The sequence below is a fragment of the Abrus precatorius genome, unplaced genomic scaffold (assembly GCF_003935025.1).
Source record: "Abrus precatorius isolate BTA unplaced genomic scaffold, Abrus_2018 Scaffold2, whole genome shotgun sequence".
Lineage (NCBI taxonomy): Eukaryota > Viridiplantae > Streptophyta > Magnoliopsida > Fabales > Fabaceae > Abrus > Abrus precatorius.
Window position 1 is genome coordinate 16,024,600 of NW_020874362.1, and position 22,129 is coordinate 16,046,728.

The 22,129-nt window shown below is 35.7% G+C and overlaps 1 protein-coding gene and 1 pseudogene across 1 annotated transcript; both read left to right on the forward strand.

Annotated features, from left to right (window-relative positions):
- On the forward strand, positions 1 to 10,467 carry LOC113859520 (annotated as a pseudogene).
- A 3,537-nt stretch (positions 10,468 to 14,004) lies between these two features.
- LOC113859521 lies at positions 14,005 to 19,722 on the forward strand. Its single transcript, XM_027492271.1, has 5 exons — positions 14,005 to 14,952; positions 15,037 to 15,235; positions 15,694 to 15,890; positions 18,354 to 18,438; positions 19,664 to 19,722. The coding sequence occupies exons 1-5, from the start codon at positions 14,005 to 14,007 to the stop codon at positions 19,720 to 19,722; spliced, it is 1,488 nt and encodes a 495-aa protein (XP_027348072.1).
- Positions 19,723 to 22,129: the final 2,407 nt, after the last annotated feature.

Here is a 22,129-nt window from a genome sequence, read left to right on the forward strand (position 1 = left end):
ATTTTTGTAAAAATATTCGGAGGTAGGTCGTAGAAGGCGTGGGATCTGTCAGTGACCTGGTTTCGACCTTGTACACGTCTTTTTGGGAGAATGTGGCGAGCCTGGATGTCGTTTAACACGTGCTCTTAATCTCAATCTTTAGGATTGTGATCTAGGGTTTGGCTCTGCGATTTGTATCCATTTTGTGATTGCATTCTTGTGTTGTTTGGCGATTTTCCGCTCAAGTGAACGAAGACGGAGAACTATAGGGAGCGACTTCGTAATGAAATGGTAGGTCGATTGTGCTTTGTCGAACAATTTTTTCAATGTAATTTTGTTTTTTTTTATTGATTGAGTTAACGCTTCAAACTCTCCGCGAAGTGCATTGTGTTCTGCTTCATTGTTCAGATCTCGGGAATTGTTTTTGCTTTCTGGCGTTGCGTTTGGAACACGATTTCTCGTAATTTGTTTCTGTGAATACGAAATTTCCATCTCACCCTGTAATTTGATTTTCCCCTCTTTTTACTTTTTGGTTTACGGTGTGATACGATTCATGTCTTTAATTGATGCTTAATGTGAATTTTGCGCGAGTGGATGTTTTTTCACTTGTTATTAGAGATTCGAAATTATCCTTTGAAAATTTTAAGAAACAAATATTGGTCTCGTGATTTGTCTCCCCCCATTTTTCTACAATAGGAATTTGTTGAGGATTTTGTTTCATCGAGGGTTAATAATGCTTTTGGCCTACAAACTTTTCTTTTTGGATTATCTTTTAATGGTTCATTGTATTGCGTGTAGATGTTTGATACTGGCTTTTGTTTAATTGGCTTATTTTATGGTGGGGGAATAAGTAATGACGTTGCGAAGAGGAAACTATTCAAATTTCAGCGCATGCATTCATTGAATTTTCTTTACGTTTATAAAAGGATAATTTTCTGTTGACTCGTGTATCGGATTGCGGTTCGCTAAATTCGGATAGAATTCGAATGCCTTTTCTGGTTGACAAAACTCCAAGTCGGCGTCGCGGTCATCCAGTCGGTAAGTCAATTTTTGTTGTCTTAGCGCTTCGTACTCCAAAGTTAGTGACTTGCGTTTGGCTCAGGATTGACGTAACTCACGGTCATACTATCATTTATGACTTTTATTGCTCCCACAACAAATACCGTATGCCGAAGTTAGTTTGCATTCATTGGGACTATATATATATTCTTTTGTACTTTTAACTTTTTTGTGGGGAACGATTTGTTTTAACTTGTTGGATTTGCCTGAGAAAGTATGTAAGGTTAGAAACTAAGTATGTATCTATCCTTGATTTGAATTAAAGTACTTCAGTAAACTTAATCACTTTAATAAGGGCGGGTGTATGTACTCTTGATTTCTTTACTTTATACACTTTCTCACTATAGAGGAGTGAGATTCCTCACTTGGTTACGTTCAAAGAGAATTTCTTTCTCTCTACTGTACTAAACTCTTTCGAGACTAGAATGAGTAGATGTATTAGAAATAATGTTATGCATTGATGCCTCATTAGTTCATTTATTAGTAATGAATCAAAGGGAAGTGCTTTGCTTGACTAATTTCACCTTAATTCAGACTTCCAATGATGCTTTTAACGCATTTCTTCCATCAGTTCATTGTGAGTTGATGGAACTGATGAGTTTCATTTTATTGATATACTTGTGTTTTTGTGCTTGCAATATGTCCTATTTACATCTTTGATGATCTGAGCATTAAATGATGAAACACCTAATAGGTGGAAGGAAGAGGACGTTTATCTATGGAAGCTAGAAATGGGTTAGAGTTTTTGAAGCGTAAAAGGATTAAGCGAGCCAAATCTGCAACTGCCACTACAACAAGCATTGCTAATATGATGAACAGAAGTGGAGTTGATGCTCTTAGAGCTTCTGCATCATGTGGTGTGAGGTTGCATGGTGATGCAGATGGCTTTACCAAGCAGGAATGGACTCAGAAAATTCCAGAGTGTCCTGTATATTATCCAACAAAGGAGGAATTTGAGGATCCCCTGGGTTATTTGCAAAGAATAGCTCCTGAAGCTTCTAAATTTGGTATGAGTGTGCTCTATTTAATCTTTCCTTTAATTTACTGTGTATTCACTTTTGTATTTTGAGTTGATAATAGTAAACTAGGGCCTCTCAGATGTACAAGACTGTCATTACTCATTACCCTATCCGTGTCACTTAAGCTGAGCTTTATTTGGAAGATGGGGGATTTGGAGGGCATTGATAGTGTGTAACAGAGAAAATCATAAATGATGAGGGCAGTGTATGCTGCAAACTGGCCATCTATACGAGAATATTATAGCTTTAAGTGCATTCATTGATGAATTCAATTTTCCTTTATTTATTTTATTTAACTTTAATTTTTTGGGAAATTCCTTAGTTGCTGATATGGTGTATGGTGCTGTTCTTTTGGTTCTTTATATAAATTTATTATTATTATTGGTTATGAAATTTGTTTCAGGCTTCAGCAATGAATAATCTTAAAGAGTAAATTGTGATTAGTTGATGATTGATAGTTAATTAAATTTTTAAACCTCCAAAATCTAATGCTGTTTTTAGTTGGCAGTATTGGGACTTGTAAAACACTTCTATTCTATTTAATAATAAAAATATGAAGTAGATTGACATTCATAAATGCAGTATCAAGACACTTATTAATATAATTTTTCTGTAAATTTTGTTTTCTTGTTTTCCTGGTTTTAATAATTGTGCCCATTCTCCGAGGTTTCTACTTCTTTTACTTATTTATCGATGCATAAATGAGAAGAGGATCTTAATAATTAGGAAAAAGAAAGTTGATTTAACATCTTAGAAGCGAGAGTTATCTTCTTGCATGTTATGTAACTTGCTTTCTTTCATATGGAGAAAGTAATTCAAACATACAAGTTTTTCTTAATGTCAAATATTTCAAATTCTTTTTGTTTCCTGTGTGTTTGTTTTAGTCAACCAGTCCTTAAGAACCCAATCATTAGTGCCATGAAGTTATTCTTAAGAGTGAAAGATGATACGTTGTGACCATTTCACTCACAAATGGTTGTTGAATATTATTAGAATTGTTTCTCAAACTTTCTGGATCCTCATCTTTTTTTTTTTTTTTTAAATAGTATTAATGTTGTATCTTCAGAGACATTGTTGTACTGAGTTGAATGTTACTCTCTTTGTATTTTTGGCTTTTTTCTCATTTCTTGGTATAGTTCTTGATGATTTCTTAACCTCTCACATTTATATCACTCTTTTTTTATATAATAATTCCTTTTTTTAAATAATATATTAGTTGTTTCATTCAATAGTAATTTTGGCAAGGGCTTTTAAAAGTTTAAAATTTGATAAAGTTGTTTTTTGGATATGGTAAGTTGACCAAGATGAAGCGGATGAATGCTGCTCATGAGAATTCCAAGTGACATTTGCTGAATTTACATACTTTTAATAAGGGTAATTTCATTATCCAAATTCATTTTTCTCTTTAATCATGAAAACCCAAAACTTCCTGTCTCATCCCATTGACATTTTGCAATTTGTCATATGTTGGTTGAGAATCTAGGTTGAGATTGGACACTTCATCATTTTTGGATTTTCTTGTAGAATCCATGTCATTGTCTTGTGTAACTAATACTTTCTTTTCCTTCTTGTCTTTGATATTTCTCCTTTCATATCTTTCTCCTTCTATTCATATGGTAGGCACTCCATTTGTACATATCCTGGTTATTACATTTGTAGCTTATATTGGTTGCCCTTGAGTTGAGCTTTCCATTTTGGCAAAGTAGTTCTTTGGTGGTGTTCCTTCATTCATAATTTTTATGAGAAAACTACCTAAGTTTCTTGACTCCTAAGACTATAGTTTTCTTGATTTCTTCATTGGTGTTGAATGAGCCTCTATTTTCATCCTCATCATATTTTTGTTTGGAAGCTATGCTATTCTTTTTCTTAGCATTAGTGCAATAAAGAAACACATAATCATCATATCCTAAGGCACCAGTTGTGATGTTTTCAACTTTGATAATTCTGCTCTCTATTTCTTATCCTCGCATCATTCACTTATTGGTATTGGTTTAGAGATTATTTGACCATTTTCAACTTTTGTTGGAACAAATGAGCCATTTTCAATAGCATTCCCTTTATTTATGCTAAGTAAACAGTTTTAAATATCAGATACGGCTTCCAATATGTTACTGGTTCTATTGAAGATGGTCTATTTATGGAAGCATCTTCTAATAAAATAATATTGAAGTTATTTATCTTCTTGAAGTTTCTAAGCTCTTTATACACAAGTCAATCTTTGATGTTAGTTTCCAAGTAGCATCTATAGGGTCAAAGATAAAGAAAGCTCATAAATGCAAATAAAGGTACACATTAAAATATAATAACATTTTATAGTTGAACTGGATAAAGATTGCTTCAATGTAAAGATGTGACATTTTTGTAATTAAAATTGAAAATAGAAAGCATTCTTGAAAACCAAACAGCCCCAAATTTTTTGAAAACTGGAAACTAAAATAAAAATAAAGGGTCACTTTTATAATGACAAATGAAAATAGAAAATGTTTTTCCAGACCAAATAGCCTCTTACTGTCTTGTTTCAAAGGATAGGATGCCCTTACAAATTTATCACTCAAGAGGGATGGCTTACCCTCAACCATTGAATAATGATTGTATAACAAATAATTTTGTTACTCTACCTTTAATTAAAAAGGTCTATATTAGAAGAAAGAATATGGGGCCACTGTACAATGAATTCCTATTACTCTAGATGAGTTTGTTATGGATACAACATACAAGAGAGTTAATTAGGGGTGTTTACTGATTGTATTGGCTATATAAAAGCCTACGGGGGGAAGTAGAGGGGGTCTTTTGGCAAGAGGAATTAGTTAGTTGGAGGATGGATCAAAACCTCTTATAGTCTGGATATTGTAATTGTTGTCATTTGAAAATCTATTGGCAGACATGGATTTGTGAAATTTGGCTCTAGATGGTTAATAAATGGTAAAGAGTAAATACATTTATAAAATGTAAACCAGATGTTCAAGAATTTGTCTAGTTACCGTTATTAACTTGGTTAAATAGCTGTTTGAGGTGGTTGGGTGTCATTAAATTCTGAAATTTGAAAATTGCAAGCTAGAAGGCTGTATTTGACAGTGCTAATTGAATGCATGTTTTTCTGTCACAAAAATCTGACGGAAGCTAGTATTGAGTTGTAGCTTCCTTTGGGTGTTTTGAAATTGAATACTTGAATATTATGAGGTGGAATATGTTAAAGCTCATTCAAGAATCAAAAGCTTTCTTAAAAAGAAAAAAGACTCAAAAGTTCTCTAGGGTCAAATATTGAAATATTTCGTTGTGTATTTGAGTACAGAAGCTTTGTATTTGAATTCATGCATTCAATATATTAATATTTGCTCAGAATATTAGAACTTTTTTCACCTGGGATTCAACTAAAAGTTTATATAGTTTCCATTTTTGGTTTAGAAAGGTTACATGTTTTAATGCTTTTAATGAGGTGCTTGGTTTTGTTCTCTAGCTTTATTTCAAGTTTGTTACTGTACCAATTGTCAAATTTCCCGTGTTTAAATCTTTTAACTCATGATTCATGAATCTTTGGACATCAGATCAGATATTTGATTTGTTAGAAACCAATATAATGCCAAATTATAACTCAATTGCTTTCTATTTAAATCCATGACAAATTTCAGGTATATGCAAGATTATTTCACCTTTGAGTGCTTCTGTTCCTGCTGGAGTTGTTTTAATGAGGGAGCAATCAGGATTCAAGTTTACAACTAGAGTGCAACCCCTTCGTCTTGCTGAATGGGATACTGAAGACAAACTCATGTTTTTCATGAGTGGAATGTTAGTTTGCTTACTGTATATGTCAATGTTGTAGTTTCCATTATCTATCGCCTTTGGATTTTAATTTTTAATATGGCTGTAATTAATTCAGAAATTATACGTTTCGTGATTTTGAAAAGTTGGCCAACAAGACTTTTGCACAAAGATATTGCAGTACTGGACGTCTTCCTGCCACATATTTGGAGAAAGAGTTCTGGAATGAAATTGGTTGTGGGAAGATGGAAACTGTTGAATATGCATGTGATGTTGATGGCAGTGCCTTTTCATCTTCGCCCACTGATCATCTTGGGAAAAGCAAATGGAATTTGAAGGTTTTAGTTCAACTAGTTTCTTTCTTTCTTTTTTATTTTTATTGCTTTTTCAAATGTTTGTTCCTTTGCTTGTTCACTTCTCAATTTCTTTATTTATAGACGAGGAAATAATTCTAACAAAAGATGGTTCTTACGTTACGATTGCTTTAACTCATCTGCCTCTTGATTGTTTTTAATTGCTCTTTCCTCACTGAATCATGATGAAAAGGAAATATTTCCGATAAGTAAAAGTACAGTGCCTGTCTTTTAAAATATTTTCAGATTTTCTTCATACATTTGTATGTATTCTATTTTTGTAAACTTTTGTTCTTAGGAAAGTATATATCTGTTAATTCCTTTATTTATTTGGTCACGTGTAGTCTCGATGGTTAAGTTATGGCATTTATTGCATTTATGTGCCATTATTTCATTATTACGTTATATTAATTAGTATGTTGGGATTAATTTTAAAAAATAAATTATTTGAATAATAATATCTATATCAATTGTCGAGAGTATTAATATATAAAATTAAAAATATAAAATAAGTTTAATGTTTCGATATCTTATGTGATAATTGATTTTAAAATAATCTATTTTTGTTTGAACTGTATAAAAGAATCACTTTTTCTATAGTGAATCTTAAAAAATAGGATATGGAATTGTTTGTAATTGTTAGTTTTGTATTTGAAACAATCAATTATTCAGAGGATAAAGCGAGAAGATAAAAGTTAGCCAGAAAATAAGGGGATAGTTTTCAATCATAAGCTTTCAATATTTTGTTTATTTTAAATAAGTTGTTTCCTCTGTTAAAATATTAATAAAAGTTTATAAGCTGATTTTCTAACAAATACCAAACAAGATTGAATAGTATTTTTAACAGCTTTTTCACATAATAAGAACAAATAATCCATTCCAAACACTCTTAGTAATTGCCATTAGTTTCTTAAGATACTACTATTTACATGGTTTTACTTTTTGAGTCATGCTGCATATCCTGTACGCAACGTAGCATAGGTAATGTAAATGAGAAAGTGGATGTGTGACCCTTTAAGGGAGTTGGGACCCACTCCTGTTTTTGGGCTCTCTCAAGGGTCGCTTGGGCTGCATAACATCCAGGCAATGCAATTTTTCTTTTTCCCTTCTGTTTACTTTTGTAATAATCCTTCAATTTATTCCATGTTGATATTGATTTACACTATTTAGTATAGAGATATCTTTTTCTTGTATTTGTTGGACTGTGATCTGACATTCTCTCTCTTTTTTTTTTTTGGCAAATTTGATCTAGTATTTTAGTTAACTTGGTGAAGTACATTTTTGTCTATGATCTCAGAAGTTTTCATGGTTGCCCAACTCTATTTTGCGGCTCCTGGAAACATCAATTCCGGTATGACAGCTATTTCCTCATATTGATCAAAAATAATGTTTATACTTATCCATGACATTTACTGTGTTTTTATTTCAGGGAGTTACAGAACCCATGCTATACATTGGAATGCTGTTTAGCATGTTTGCTTGGCATGTAGAAGATCATTATTTATACAGGTATATGTTACTTATTTTCATAAATTCTACCTAACACATCATAAGTCAAGAGAAGTTCCTGCTTAATATTTAATGATATTTATATTGTTATGACAGCATAAATTATCATCACTGTGGGGCATCCAAAACTTGGTATGGCATTCCAGGTCATGCAGCTTTGGAATTTGAAAGAGTGGTGAGAGAACACGTATATACTAATGATATTTTGTCAACTGATGGGGAAGATGGAGCCTTTGATGTTCTCCTAGGGAAAACAACTCTGTTTCCACCTAATATTTTGTTAAAGCATGAAGTCCCTGTCTACAAGGCTGTTCAAAATCCAGGGGAATTTGTAATAACCTTCCCCAGAGCATATCATGCTGGCTTCAGTCATGGTAAGATTAATTGGAAAATATTCAGTACATTTTAGTTTCAAAAAAGTCCAACTCAATTATTGTCTCAAATTCTAATTGTTTTTCCATTAATTTTTAGGTTTCAACTGTGGAGAAGCTGTGAATTTTGCAATAGGTGATTGGTTTCCCTTAGGTGCGATTGCAAGCCAAAGATATGCAGCACTTCACAGGGTTCCTTTGCTGCCCCATGAAGAACTTCTATGTAAAGAGGCGATGTTGCTCTGTGAAAGATTAAAACTTGAAGATTCCAACTCTGAAGATTTATTATCTCATACTTGCATTAAGATTTCATTTGTTAATTTGATGCGCTATCAGCATTGTGCTCGCTGGTTCTTAATGAAATCAAGGGCACATGTCAGTGTTTCTTCACATTCTCATGGTACAATTCTCTGTAGCCTCTGCAAACGGGACAGTTATGTAGCTTATGTTGACTGTGAATGTCATATGCATCCAGTATGCCTGCGCCATGGTAAGCTTTTCTCAATGCTGCTGACTAATAAATCAGATTGACTTTGCTTTAGCTTGGTCTTGTATTGCTTGTTTGATGTTATTATTCCCAGGATATGATTAGGAATTAGTGCATAGAGAGAAAGTTGGGGTAGTGTCAATTGTAGGAAAGAATGTGAAGTCTTACCTTAATGTGGTTGAGTAGATCAGATGGACGGTAGCCTAATTGTTTGTGTACATAATTTATGTTAGAACACTATGGTGGAGTTGATCCAATCCTACCTAGTGGAAAAGGCTTGTTTTTAATATTTAGTTGTCACATAAATAGTCAATTCTTTCTTCCATATCTTGTGCATAGTAATGAGATAACCATTATATTTATTCTCTTCCTCAGGATGAATACATCATTAATTGATTTATCATCTTGATTAAATCATGCATACCTTTTTAATGGTGCAATTTTCTCAATTTCTTAATGTCTTTAAATTTTGATAATCCAGAGATAGAGTCTGTTGGCTTCACCTGTGGGAGAAAATACATGCTTTGTCTGAGGGAAGATGCTTCAGACATGGAAGCTGCAGCCAGAAGATTTGAGCAGGAAGATGGAATACTCAATGAGATACGAAAGCAAATGAAAAGTGACAAAAACGTGTATTCCTATCCTTTGTCAAATATGTTCCAGAGGGCTGAGGCAAATGGATACACACCTTATTGTGAGATGAAATTTGATTGTGTTACCAATTTTTATACCACCCGAAAGCAGTCTACTGATAGTCAAAAGTGTGGGAAACAAACTCAAATTGTTTCAGGACATTGCTTTGAAAATCTTAAACCTGAAGTATCTGCGGTTTCTTTTTCTTCAGCTGCATCTGCTTTATGTTCTCTTAAAAAGCCTTCTGAGACGACATCCTTTGCTCCCAACATTGTAAGTCACTGTCTATTGGTTTTAAATATCATCATTGCATCTTCCTGCATTGGGAGTTACATTTCCTTTTCTTATCTTTCTTGTAGGATGTGGGAGAAGCTTACTTAAAATTAGGCATTACTGATTTTGAAAAGATTTGTGAAAGAATATCCAGCAATACTTCTGATTCTTTTATGTCCCCTGCTCATTATGAAGGCCAAATAAATATATGGACAATGTTCATAAATTAGACATGAAGCTCATTGTGCATAACGAGAGTGATGATTCTGATTCAGGGATATTTAGGGTAAAGCGCCCTTCTTCTCTGAAGGCAGAGAGGAGAAATGTAAATGGTGCTATGTCTTCAAGGCATTCTGGGCAGCAGGTATTGTCATATATTTTAACCATGATTTTTTGTCTAATGGCTCTCTCAGCTGAGAGACTTGTGTAGACTGTGAGTTGTGTACTAATCAACAATCAATACATCATTACTTTAAATGTAAAATAATTGTGGCACAGGATTTATTTAATCTAAAAGTGGCAACATGTTAATGATTGTTGATTTAGTCCAAATAACCTGTGCAGATGAGGTCTAACAAATAATTTATCCTTTGGAGCGTACATATCTTACATTCTTAATATTTTCTGTGTTCTTAAATTAACTATCTAATTCTTTGTTTATGAATGCATGGGCCAATGATGATTAGCAGGGACTCGAAGAATTGAAGAAAGTCCTTCACGAGGGAAGGAGTATGCAACCAATGGATTTCAGCAAGAGCAAGGAATCGAGCTACAAATGTAGTAATGCTTTTAGTCATAAAGTTGAAGGCAACATATCCTCGAGGGACAGATTTGCAAGGGGCAATAGCATTCCCATATCATTAAGATATAAGATAAGTAATGACGAAGCGAATAGACGATCACATCACTGCCGGAGAGATAGATTGCAGCACACATTTAGGGAACTGCCTTCCATAGCGATTGGTCAAAAGCGCTTAAATACTCAAGGTCCTTCATTTCTGGGCTTAGAGAGCAGATTGAAATGAATTGAATTTTGAAGTTACTGGCTCGTCGGTCTTACGTAACGGAGACCTTGCTAACTACAGTAAGCTATTTGGGCTTTCTAACAGCAGGGAAAATTCAGATGATTGATCGTCGAAGCAGCGGCAAGATATTAACCAATTAGGATAAAAATTATACATTCTTTGTGCAGGCCTAACATTTGGCAATCTGCACGGGGAGGTGATCCTCGGGCCAAGGTTTTTTTCCAGCTTTGGTAGGAGAGCGCCTTTTCGGCGGGCTAGAGCACAGAATTGAGTTTCTCATTTCTTTGTAATTTTTTTTCTTCTTGACAAGTCGTTTAAGTCAATTATTCAGGGACGCTGCCCCCCTCCAATTTTTTGCTCAATTCAGTGCTTTTAGCTGCTTCCCGTTTTAATGTTCCTTCATTCTTTTTGTAGCAATAGGTCCTCAAACCTATGACTACCGGAATAAAGTTCAGAGAAATTCCTTATTTCTTCCCATACCCTCTTTCCTTTAATTGTTCCGCAAAATGTTATACCTGAATAGATGCCATTACTTTTTTTTTTATAATCGAGCTTGACATATTAGTTAAAGTTACCATGTAAATAACGCACACGTGTTACGTTTAATCTGTAAATGATTGAGAAAACTATTCTCTGAGTACCTAAAATATATCAACTTTTAGTTAAGCCAGACAAGGTCAATGATGTTTCTTTCTTTTTTTTTTTTTTTTTGCTGTTGGTCAATGATGTTTCTGACCAAACACAGTTCATCTTGCAATATAAATGTCAAGTTGTCTTAATATTACGTACATAATATATCAAGAATAACGCTGGAGTAATACAAAACTCATCAGGTGATGTGAAAATTCTACTATTATCGGCATACTTTTGTTGCTATTATTTTGGTTTTTGGTAGAAGAATGGGGCACAAAGAATACAAAAAAGGCAGAAAGTGTTCGTTAGGTATTGCAGCCCCACAAATGTCAAAGCATATTAATTTACTTACAATCGGAGCTGAAAGAAAAAAACTATCGGGAACCAATACTTTCTGTAACTCCAAAATGCTCTCTGCTCTTGTTGGTTAGGTAGTGTACACAAATTGTTGTTCGAGGGAATAGACTTCTAAAGGATAAAAGAAAAGATTAGATGTCTGCAAAATATTTTTAAGATACGAATATATATTTTTTAGGTTTAATTTATTTTCGTTAACAACTTATCTTGGATGTAAAATAAGTTTGACGATGAATTTATTTTAAAATATAACGAAAGAATTTTAAATGTTACTAGTTTAAAAATAATAATTTATAATAAGTTTTTAAAATAGTTAATCAATAACTTGACAGTGCCAAATTTAAAATTTAAAGACCAAATTCTAGATTAATTTTTAATTAACTGTTGTAGAAATTATTTTGAAGATTTACTGACGTAAAAAGACTTTTTATAATAGTTTTAAGCATAATTGATGTAAATAGTTTTTGTCCGGCTAGTGATTTATTATTAAGTAATCTATAATATTTTATACTTGTTCAATGTTAATTGAAAGATTATTTGGTACTAAATAAATTTAGATGGAGTTTAAAATTATAAAAAAAAATAAAATGAACAGTACCGTATGAACAGTGCCGAATGAACAGTAAAACTGCCTATGAACAGTGCAAACCGCGTACAAACCGTGTATGAACAGTAAAAATCGCGTATGTACAGTGGCTGCTGACATTATCATGACGTCATGGTTGACGTCACATCCGCGTACAGTATGCGTGCACAATATTTTCTGGCGTGAATAGTGCTCTGAACAGTGTTTTCGGCGTGAACAGTGTTTCCGACGATGAACAGTAAATTCTGGCGGTGAACAGTAAATTTCAAAAAATTTCTATAAAAAGGGGGCTTCACACGAAATTTTCATTTCTTCATTCCTCTTCAAGATTCTCAAAGGTTCTAAGGTCGTATACTACCATTTTCTCTCATACTAAACCCTCTTAAACTTAATTTCTCGCCAAATCTGAGATTCTACGTCTATTCTGAAGGATTTGAAGTAAGTTTCTTTAAGTTTGAAGCTAGATTTACCATTCGTTTCTCTTCTCCTTCTCTTTCTCATAGAAGTTCATGGTGTTCTTAGGAGAAACTTCGTTCTAAAGCCGAATCTTCGGTGAATATTGCATTAAAACAAGTAATATTCGGTAGATCTAGTGTGAATCATCTTTCTGAGGTAAGGGGACCTTACACTAACCTAAGAACTACGTTTTGAATGGTTTAATATGTTATTTCAAGATATTTTGATATGAATTTTGTTAGATCTTTTGAATAAAAGCTATTTTCTAAGCCGTAACTGCTGTTAATTGATTTAAAATGATGAGATTTTAGTTGATCTATTATAAACTTGCCTTAGCTGAGCTGTTACAATAATTTTGGCGGTGTGCATCATGCTGAAAAATATGTTTTGCATCATTATAGAGCAGAGTTACATGTTTAGGTGGGTAGACGTGTAACGGTAAGTTTATGCTGAGCTGCTGTGCTGTGCTGTCTAGATCCAGATACCAGAATGGGTCGCTCTCGGACCGGCTCGGTTCCTTCTGGATTACTTAGGCTGTGAAACGAGTTGGAAACCATTTTCATGCTGTGCATTAGATGGGCTGAAAATGCATGGGGCTATTGCTGTGAGAAATATTTTGCTTTATATACATGATTTTTTTTTATTTTTGTAAGCTCACCCTTACATTTCCTTCTATGTCGTTGTGTGCGTGTGTACTGCGATGATCGTACGATGGTACGTGAGCAGATGTAGCAGGTGTTGCATCTACTTCATAGGCTGAGGGGCCAGTGGAGAAATGTTAGAAGTTGAAGTCGAGTAATATTGCATCTAAGTCCTTTTTCCTTATATTTTGAGACCTCATGTAGAGGGCGCTACGTAATATAATTTTGGGTATTTTGAATATTATGAACTAAATGTAATATTGTGTTGTTTTATTGGATATTTGTTGTAAGAAACTTTTTTTTATTTTGAATGAGAAGAGAATTTCATACTTATATTCTCTATTATTTATTTATGTTAAATAAGTTTGTGATGTAGAAACAATGTTCTCGGTTCCTTATAAAAGGGGTCGTGACATTTTAGTGGTATAGAGCATGGTCTAGGTAAACCTATAGGGTGAGGTTGTTAGGCGTCAATTGTGCATATTAGACATGTGAGTTTTAGCTGTGAATCATATATCATGATTTCTATTCATCAAGTTGTGAGGGAACGAGCTTGATCACCTCAGTTCTCAGACATGATTGATGTAGGAAACTTGGTATATGATACTTGGGTGAGTTATAGGTGAGTCATACTGTGTGAATAAGAGGCTGTTGAGCTAAGTTGTAAATGATTGTTGAGATAAGTGTGTTTGCTATGCTGTGTGAAATGTTGATATGATGTTGTGCTCAATGCTAAATTGATTAAATTGTTATGATATACTAAATATGAATATATCACTGTAAGCTGAATCTGTGAATATAGCTATGTGGTGGTATTGCTGAATATGTTAAACGTTAGTAATCTAAGCTAGTCTATATATTAGGATGGCTAGACCAAGAAGATCTGCTACAAACCCTCCTCCTGCTGATGTGAACCAAATGGCTCACGCCATGGAGGCCATGGCAGCCACTGTTAGGCAGAGTCTAGATATGATTCAGCAGCAGCAAGCTGCAAACCAAGCCGCTGCTGCAGCACAGGCAGCAACAGCTACTGTCTCAGTTGCACCTCCTCCTGAATACCATGGGTTGTCAGAGTTCAGGAAGAATGATCCTCCTCAATTCACGGGGGTGGATGGACCAGATGCTGCTGAACTCTGGATCAGGGAGATTGAGAAGATCTTCCTAACTATGGGTTGCGCCGAGGAGAGGAAGGTGTTATATGCTACTTATATGCTGACAGGGGATGCAGAGATGTGGTGGCACGGAGCTCGTGCTATGTTGGAGGCCCGAGGTGAAGTCATCACTTGGGCTGTATTTAGAAGTAGTTTTATGGGAAAGTTTTTCCCTTCTCATGTTCGTGCTGCCAAAGAGCGGGAGTTTCTAAACTTGGTGCAAGGAAACTCATCAGTCTATGAGTATGCAATACAGTTTGAGCGGCTCTACAGATTTTATTCTCACCCGACCTCGGAGGAGTGGAGATGTCAGAGGTTTTCAGATGGGTTGAGAACTGACATAAAGAGGATTTTGATCCCACTTAGGATCACAGAATTTGCTGACTTGGTGGATCAAGCCATCATTATAGAGAGTCTTAATGCAGAGGATGTTGGTGGAGTTGGGAAAGCTCCATCTAGTAGAGCTGCTAGTAGCTATGGTAATGGAGGTAAGGGTGCTAAGAAGGGCCCCTACAGTCGGTCGCTAAGCCAACAACAATCTCGACCATCTCAGTCGAGAGGATCGGTAGCATCAGCCCCGGTGCTAGTAGGGACTGCTACCTCTACATTTCAGCCTAGGGGAGCAACTTCTTCTACCCCTAGAGCCTCAGTGCTGCAGATTGTCAGATGTTTCAGATGTGGTGGGCCACACTACCTGAGCCAGTGCCCATAGACTGATGTCAGAGTTTGCTTCTCATGCCAACAGCCAGGGCATCTTGCTAGGGACTGTCCTACGCCTAGTGGGGCAGTTTCGTCTTCTGCTAGTGCCTTGCACGCTGTGAGACCTAAAGCGACTAGAGCTCCAACGAGAATTAGATCGAGAGCAGAGCGACATGTATTCACTACTTCTACATCAGAGGCAGCCCAGGTGATAGATCTCGTTCAGGGGACAGCGGTAGTGGCAAGTACTTCTCTTTCTGTAATGTTTGATTCTGGAGCCACACACTCTTTTATTGCGGACATTTGTGTGAGAACCTTAGGATTACCGGTGAGCGATCTAGGATGTGAATTAGTAGTATCGACACCTACTTTAAGTTCGATTAAGACTTCGATGGTTTGTGTTAGGTGCCCCATAGTAATTGAGGGACGAAAGTACAAAGTAAACCTTATTTGTATCCCGATGTCAGGGTTAGATGTAATCTTGGGTATGGATTGGCTAACTGCCAATTGTGTGCTAATTGATTGTGGCCGGAGGTGTTTAGTCTTTCCTGAGTAGCAAGGCTGTGTGGAATTGATTTCTACTCGCCAAGTAGAAACATCCTTAGGTGAGGGAGTATCTTGTTTTGTTTTGTTGGGAGTTATGAATGCAGAAGTGGAGCAAAGTCAATACCAGTAGTACGAGAATTCCCTGAGATTTTCCTAGAGGATATTCCTGGAATACCTCCACGTAGAGAGGTGGAGTTTGCTATAGATTTGATTTCTGGAGCTGAGCCAGTGTCTGTAGCACCTTATAGAATGGCGCCGAAGGAGTTGATGGAGCTTAAGGAGCAGATTGAGGATCTAATGCGGAAACAGATGATTAGGCCGAGCGTATCGCCTTGGGGAGCACCAGTTCTCTTGGTGAAAAAGAAGGACGACAGTTCTAGATTATGTGTTGATTATCGCAAGTTGAATAAATTGACAATTAAGAATAAGTACCCGTTGCCGCGGATCGATGATTTGATGGATCAGCTCACAGGTGCTAAGATATTCTCTAAGATTGATTTGAAGTCTGGGTACCATTAGATCCGAGTGAAGGATGAAGATATTCCTAAGACTGCTTTTTGCACTAGATATGGCCATTATGAGTATATAGTGATGCCCTTTGGAGTCACAAATGCTCCAACTGTGTTTATGGACTACATGAATCGGATCTTTAGACCTTTCTTGGATTGATTTGTGGTAGTCTTTATTGATGATATTTTGATTTATTCTAGTTCGTCAGAGGAACATGCAAAACATTTGAGGACTGTACTTAGTGTTTTAAGGGAGAAACAATTGTATGCTAAATTGTCTAAGTGTGAGTTTTGGCTAGAGGAAGTGAAGTCCTTGGTCATGTTATTTCAGCTAAGGGAATTGCAGTTGATCCTTCCAAAGTTGAAGCGGTGTTGCAGTGGGAAAGGCCTAAGACAGCCACAGAGATTCATAGTTTTGTGGGCCTAGCAGGTTACTACCGGAGATTTATAGAGGGATTTGCGAAGATAGCTGCACCATTAACACGGTTAACTCGTCGTGATCAACCCTTTGTATGGACTGAGGAATGTGAACAAAGCTTTAATGAGTTGAAGCAGAGATTAACTTCCTCGCCGGTGTTGATTCTCCCTGATACTAATCGACCGTTCGAGGTGTACTGTGATGCTTCACATTACGGATTGGGATGTGTGTTGATGCAAGATAAGAGAGTGGTAGCTTATGCATCTCGCCAATTGCGAACTCATGAGCGAAATTACCCAATTCATGATCTTGAGTTAGCTGCTGTGGTCTTTGCTCTAAAGGTGTGACGACACTATCTTTATGGAGCTCAGTTTGATGTGTATAGTGTTCACAAGAGTCTGAAGTATTTATTTGATCAGCGAGAGTTAAATATGAGGCAGAGATGTTGGGTAGAATTCCTTAAAGATTATGATTTTCAGCTCCAATATCATCCAGGAAAAGCTAACGTGGTGGCCGATGCATTAAGTAGGAATGTGGTTCAGGCATTCTCCTTAAGAGTTAGTGAAACTCTTTTGGTAGAACAATTCCAAGACCTGAACATACATGTAGACTTATCACCTGAAAAGATTAGTTGTAGCTGATTGTGGTGACTAATAATTTCTTACAGGAAATTAAAGACAAACAACTGTGGGATCCGATGTTATGTCGGATTGTATTTCTCTTAGGGACAGACAAAGCAAAGGGTTTTAGTAAAGGTGCTGATGGTATTCTCAAATGGCAAGGTCGAGTTTGTGTCCCTAGAGATACTGAATTAAAGAGAGCAATTCTAGAAGAAGGACATAAGGGTAATCTCAACATTCATCCTGGTGTTACCAAGATGTATCAAGATTTAAAACAGATGTTTTGGTGGCCAGGCATGAAGCGAGAGATAGTTGAATTTGTTAAAGCTTGTTTGACTTGCTAGAAGGCAAAGGCGGAGCACTAGAGCCCTCCAGGAGAGTTGCAGGCGATGGAAATTCCAGAGTAGAAGTGGGACCATGTGACTATGGACTTTGTGTCCCATCTACCTAGAACAGTTAAAAATCATGATGCTATATGGGTCATAGTTGATAAGCTAACCAAGAGTGCGCATTTCTTGCCAATTAACATGACTTTTAGCTTGGAAAAATTAGCAGAATTGTACATTAGAGAGATTGTCAGGTTACATGGAGTACCTTCTAGTATTATCTCTGATAGGGATCCTCGATTCACTTCTCAATTTTGGCAGAGTTTCCAAGAAGCTATGGGCACACAGTTGAGGTTGAGTTCTGCATATCTTCCGCAGACAGATGGTCAATCTGAGCGTACTATTCAGATCTTAGAGGACTTATTGCGAACTTGTATTGTATAGCAAAAGAGTAATTGGGAGGATATGCTTGCTTTGGTAGAATTCACTTATAATAATAGCTACCATTCGAGTATAGATATGGCACCATTTGAGGCTCTGTATGGTAAAAGGTGTAGAACCCCTATCTGTTGGTTCCAAGATGGAGTACATTTGATGGTTGGACCTGAAATGCTGCAAGAAATTAAAGAGAAAGTTGAACTTATTAGAGAAAAGCTGAGAGCCACCCAAAGTCGACAGAAATCTTATGCTGGCCGACGTAGAAGACCTCTAGAATTTGAGATTGGTGATCACGTATTCTTGAAAGTATCACGCACTACAGGTGTGGGGCGAGCTTTAAGAGCCAAGAAGTTACACCTAAGTTCATAGGATTGTATCAGATATTACATCGTAGAGGACCAGTAGCCTATGAATTAGCGTTACCACCTCAGTTGTCAGGACTACATAATGTTTTCCATGTATCGCAACTAAGAAAGTATGTTCTGGATTCTTCTCATGTAATTGAGCCTGATGTTGTGGAGTTACGAGATGATTTGTCTATGGAGGTCCCAGCTGCTCATATCGAGGATACTAGAGTTAAGGAACTTAGAGGTAAGTCTATTCGGTTAGTAAAGGTTGTTTGGGATCCAGTAACAGGTGATGCCACATGGGAGTTAGAGGAAAGAATGAGAGAGTTGTACCCTCATCTTTTCTCTGAGCGATGAAATTTTTGAGGATGAAAATTTATTTTCGGGGAGAGAATTGTCAGGCTAGTGATTTATTATTGAGTAATCTATAATATTTTACACTTGTTCAATGTTAATTGAGGGATTATTTGGTACTGGAATAGATTTAGATGGAGTCTGAAATTATAAAAAAAATAAAAAAAATAAACAGTACTGTATGAACAGTGTTGAATGAACAGTAAAACCGCTTATGAACAGTGCAAACCGCGTACAAACCGTGTATGAACAGTAAAAACCGCGTATGTACAGTGACTGCTAACATCATCATGACATCATGGCTGACGTCACATACGCGTACAGTGCGTGTACAGTACGTGTGCACAGTATTTTCGTGCGTGAATAATGCCCTGAACAGTGTTTCCAGCGTGAACAATGTTTTCGGCGATGAACAGTAAATTCCGGCGGTGAATAGTAAATTTTAAAAAATTTCTATAAACAAGGGGCTTCACACGAAATTTTCATTTCTTCATTCCTCTTCAAGGTTCTCAAAGGTTCTAAGGCTGTATACTACCATTTTCTCTCATACTAAACCCTCCTAAACTTAAATTTCTCGCCAAATCTGAGATTCTACATCTATTCTGAAGGATTTGAAGTAAGTTTCTTTAAGTTTGAAGCTAAATTTAAAGTTCGTTTCTCTTCTCCTTCTCTTTCTCATAGAAGTTCATGGTGTTCTCAGGAGAAACTTCGTTCTAAAGCCAAATCTTCGGTGAATCTTGCATTAAAATAAGTAATATTCGGTAGATCTAGTGTGAATCATCTTTTTGAGGTAAGGGGAGCTTACTTTAACCTAAGAACTACATTTTGAACGGTTTAATATGTTATTTCAAGATGTTTTTATATGAATTTTGTTAGATCTTTTGAATAAAAGCTATTTTCTAAGCTGTAACTGCTGTTAATTGATTTAAAATGATGAGATTTTGGCTGATCTATTATAAACTTGCCTTAGCTGAGCTGTTACAATAATTTTGGCAGTGTGCATCATGCTGAAAAATATGTTTTGCATCATTATAGAGCTGAGTTACATGTTTAGGTGGGTAGACGTGTAACGGTAAGTTCATGCTGAGCTGCTGTGCTGTGCTGTTTTGATCCAGATACCAGAATGGGTCGCTCTCGAACTGGCTCGGTTCCTTTTGGATTATTTAGGCTGTGAAACCAGTTAGAAACCATTTTCATGCTGTGTATTAGATGGACTGGAAATGCATGAGGCTATTGCTGTGAGAAATATTTTGCTCTATATACATGATTTTATTTTATTTTTGTAAGCTCACCCTTGCAATTCCTTCTATGTCGTTGTGTGCGTGTGTACTGCGATGATCGTACGGTGGTACGTGAGCAGATGTAGCAGGTGTTGCATTTACTTCACAGGCTGAGGGGCCAGTGGAGAAATGTTAGAAGCTGAAGTCGAGTAATATTACATCTTTGTCCTTTTTCCTTATATTTTGAGACCTCATGTAGAGGGAGCTACATAGTATAATTTTGGGTATTTTGAATATTATGAACTAAATGTAATATTGTGTTGTTTTATTAGATATTTGTTGTAAGAAACTTTGTTTTATTTTGAATGAGAAGAGAATTTCATAGTTATATTCTATATTATTTATTTATCTTAAATAAGTTTGTGATGTAGAAACAATGTTCTCGGTTCCTTATAAAAGGGGTCGTGATAGTTTTTCTTTTATTTTTCATTTCCTCTCAGTCACTAGTGTCCTAAAACTGCAATATATCTCGTCCCACAACACCCTCTTTTGCACTTTCCTTGAGTTTGCATAATCCTTAGTCTATTCCAACCACTAATAATGCCCTTAAACTCATAAGTTTCGTGAAGCTCTCTCCCTCATAATATGGCCATGGCCATAAGCTCCTTCATAATCGCCCACTCTCAACAATTTTGTGTTGTTTTTTCTGTTATGTGTTATTTTTATTATATTGTGTGTGGGTTCTTATTAGTAAGTGATTATACTTTAATAACTTTGTTTTATTTTTACTCAGAAGTCAGAATGGGGTTCATTTTGTTTGGGCTTTCACCTCACTATTTACTTTTCTACATTTTGTTTATTGTTCTGGGTTTGTTGCTAAAAGTATGTTGGTCTTGGCTCTAAATGTGTTAAATTTGCAATAAATTAGAAAATGAAGAGCTTCTAGGGCTAGTTGTTTTTGACTAACATATGTAGCCATATAAATATATTAGCTCATTTGTAATCTAATGTGCATAGAGGGTGCTCCACTTTAGTGTGTGTGTGACGACCTTTTTCTAACGACAAAAATGTCAATTTTTTTTTGTTTACCCAAACTAAATTGATCCTTACTCTTATCTTGGTAAATCATTCTTACACAATTTTTCACATGTATATTTTAATCAAGCAAACACATTTTTAATTACAAGCAACTTATCAGATTTTGTTCCTTAGTAGCCCTAGAGACTGACTTAACATTCAGACAAGGCATAAGGCATCCCGTACCACTTTACACCTTACTCCAAGGATCTAATGCGTCCCATACCACATTAGTTCACAAGGTAAATATTAAATCCTTAACTAGTATCATACCAATTTAGTAAAAATCCAACATCAAAGAATTACTCACCCATTGACTCTAATAACCCTAGTTAACCTATGAAATTTCATACGTGCATAGGAATCCCATTGTGCGACCATGATTCGACTGACACAATTATGTTTCTTGACGTAGCAATCTTGCTAACAAAATCTTGTTACAATCCTCGAGTGTACCTGTGCCCCTAGACATAATATCGAAGATTTCCAAAACAAGAATAAAAGAGAGGGGTGAGACTTTTCAAATACTCATAAAAGAAGTTAGGACTTGAAAGGAAGGAAAGAAATAATTAAAAGTATAAACTTATATAAAACCTTGATTTTCAAAAATCAACTTAACCAATATAATATAAATAATTTCATTCATTCACAAGCAGACACCTCATATATTTCTAATCTAATGTCAAACTATGATGCATGGGACTTATGCATATGCTGACTTTTGGTTTGGCTTAAAATCATTTGTTATGCTCATGTGACTCTTGAATTTATTCTTATCATCGAAATTTGTTAGGAGTTTCACTACCCAGCTTATATTTGGCATATATGGTGGAGACTCGAACCTCCACCTACTGATCTAACTCGACTAACATGATAAGCCTTAAGAGAAGGTAAGGATAAAGGAGCATCGCATGGAGACTCCCAACCAAAGTTTCAGGATATAGGACACTTATAAGGGCTATTGGTCACCCAATTCCATTAAATCCTCTAGACGTCGAGGTCCTCCTTATCTTTCACCAATAACAGTTATAAAATAACCTTGTAACTTCCTTCACAAGGGAGAGGTATCCATACCTATTGCCATTGTCATGACCTTTTTTTGTAAAGAATCAATGACATTCGCATTATCATTTCTAATTCACTTATTTCCTTTATGAGACTATATATATATATATATATATATATGTGTGTGTGTGTGTGTGTGTATGTGTGTGTGTGTGTGTAAAAGAGTATAAATTTTCAAAAAATTGAACTTTAACATCCAATTTAAGGAAGTAACAAGCT

Excerpts from the sequence above, each read along its gene's own strand:
- LOC113859521 (XM_027492271.1), top strand. The coding sequence starts at position 14,005 with ATGGCTAGACCAAGAAGATCTGCTACAAACCCTCCTCCTGCTGATGTG. Across the intron at positions 15,236-15,693 it reads GGGGACAGCGGTAGTGGCAA|AGGATATTCCTGGAATACCT; the intron begins GTACTTCTCTTT and ends AGATTTTCCTAG. Across the intron at positions 18,439-19,663 it reads TAGAGTTAAGGAACTTAGAG|ATACCAGAATGGGTCGCTCT; the intron begins GTAAGTCTATTC and ends GTTTTGATCCAG.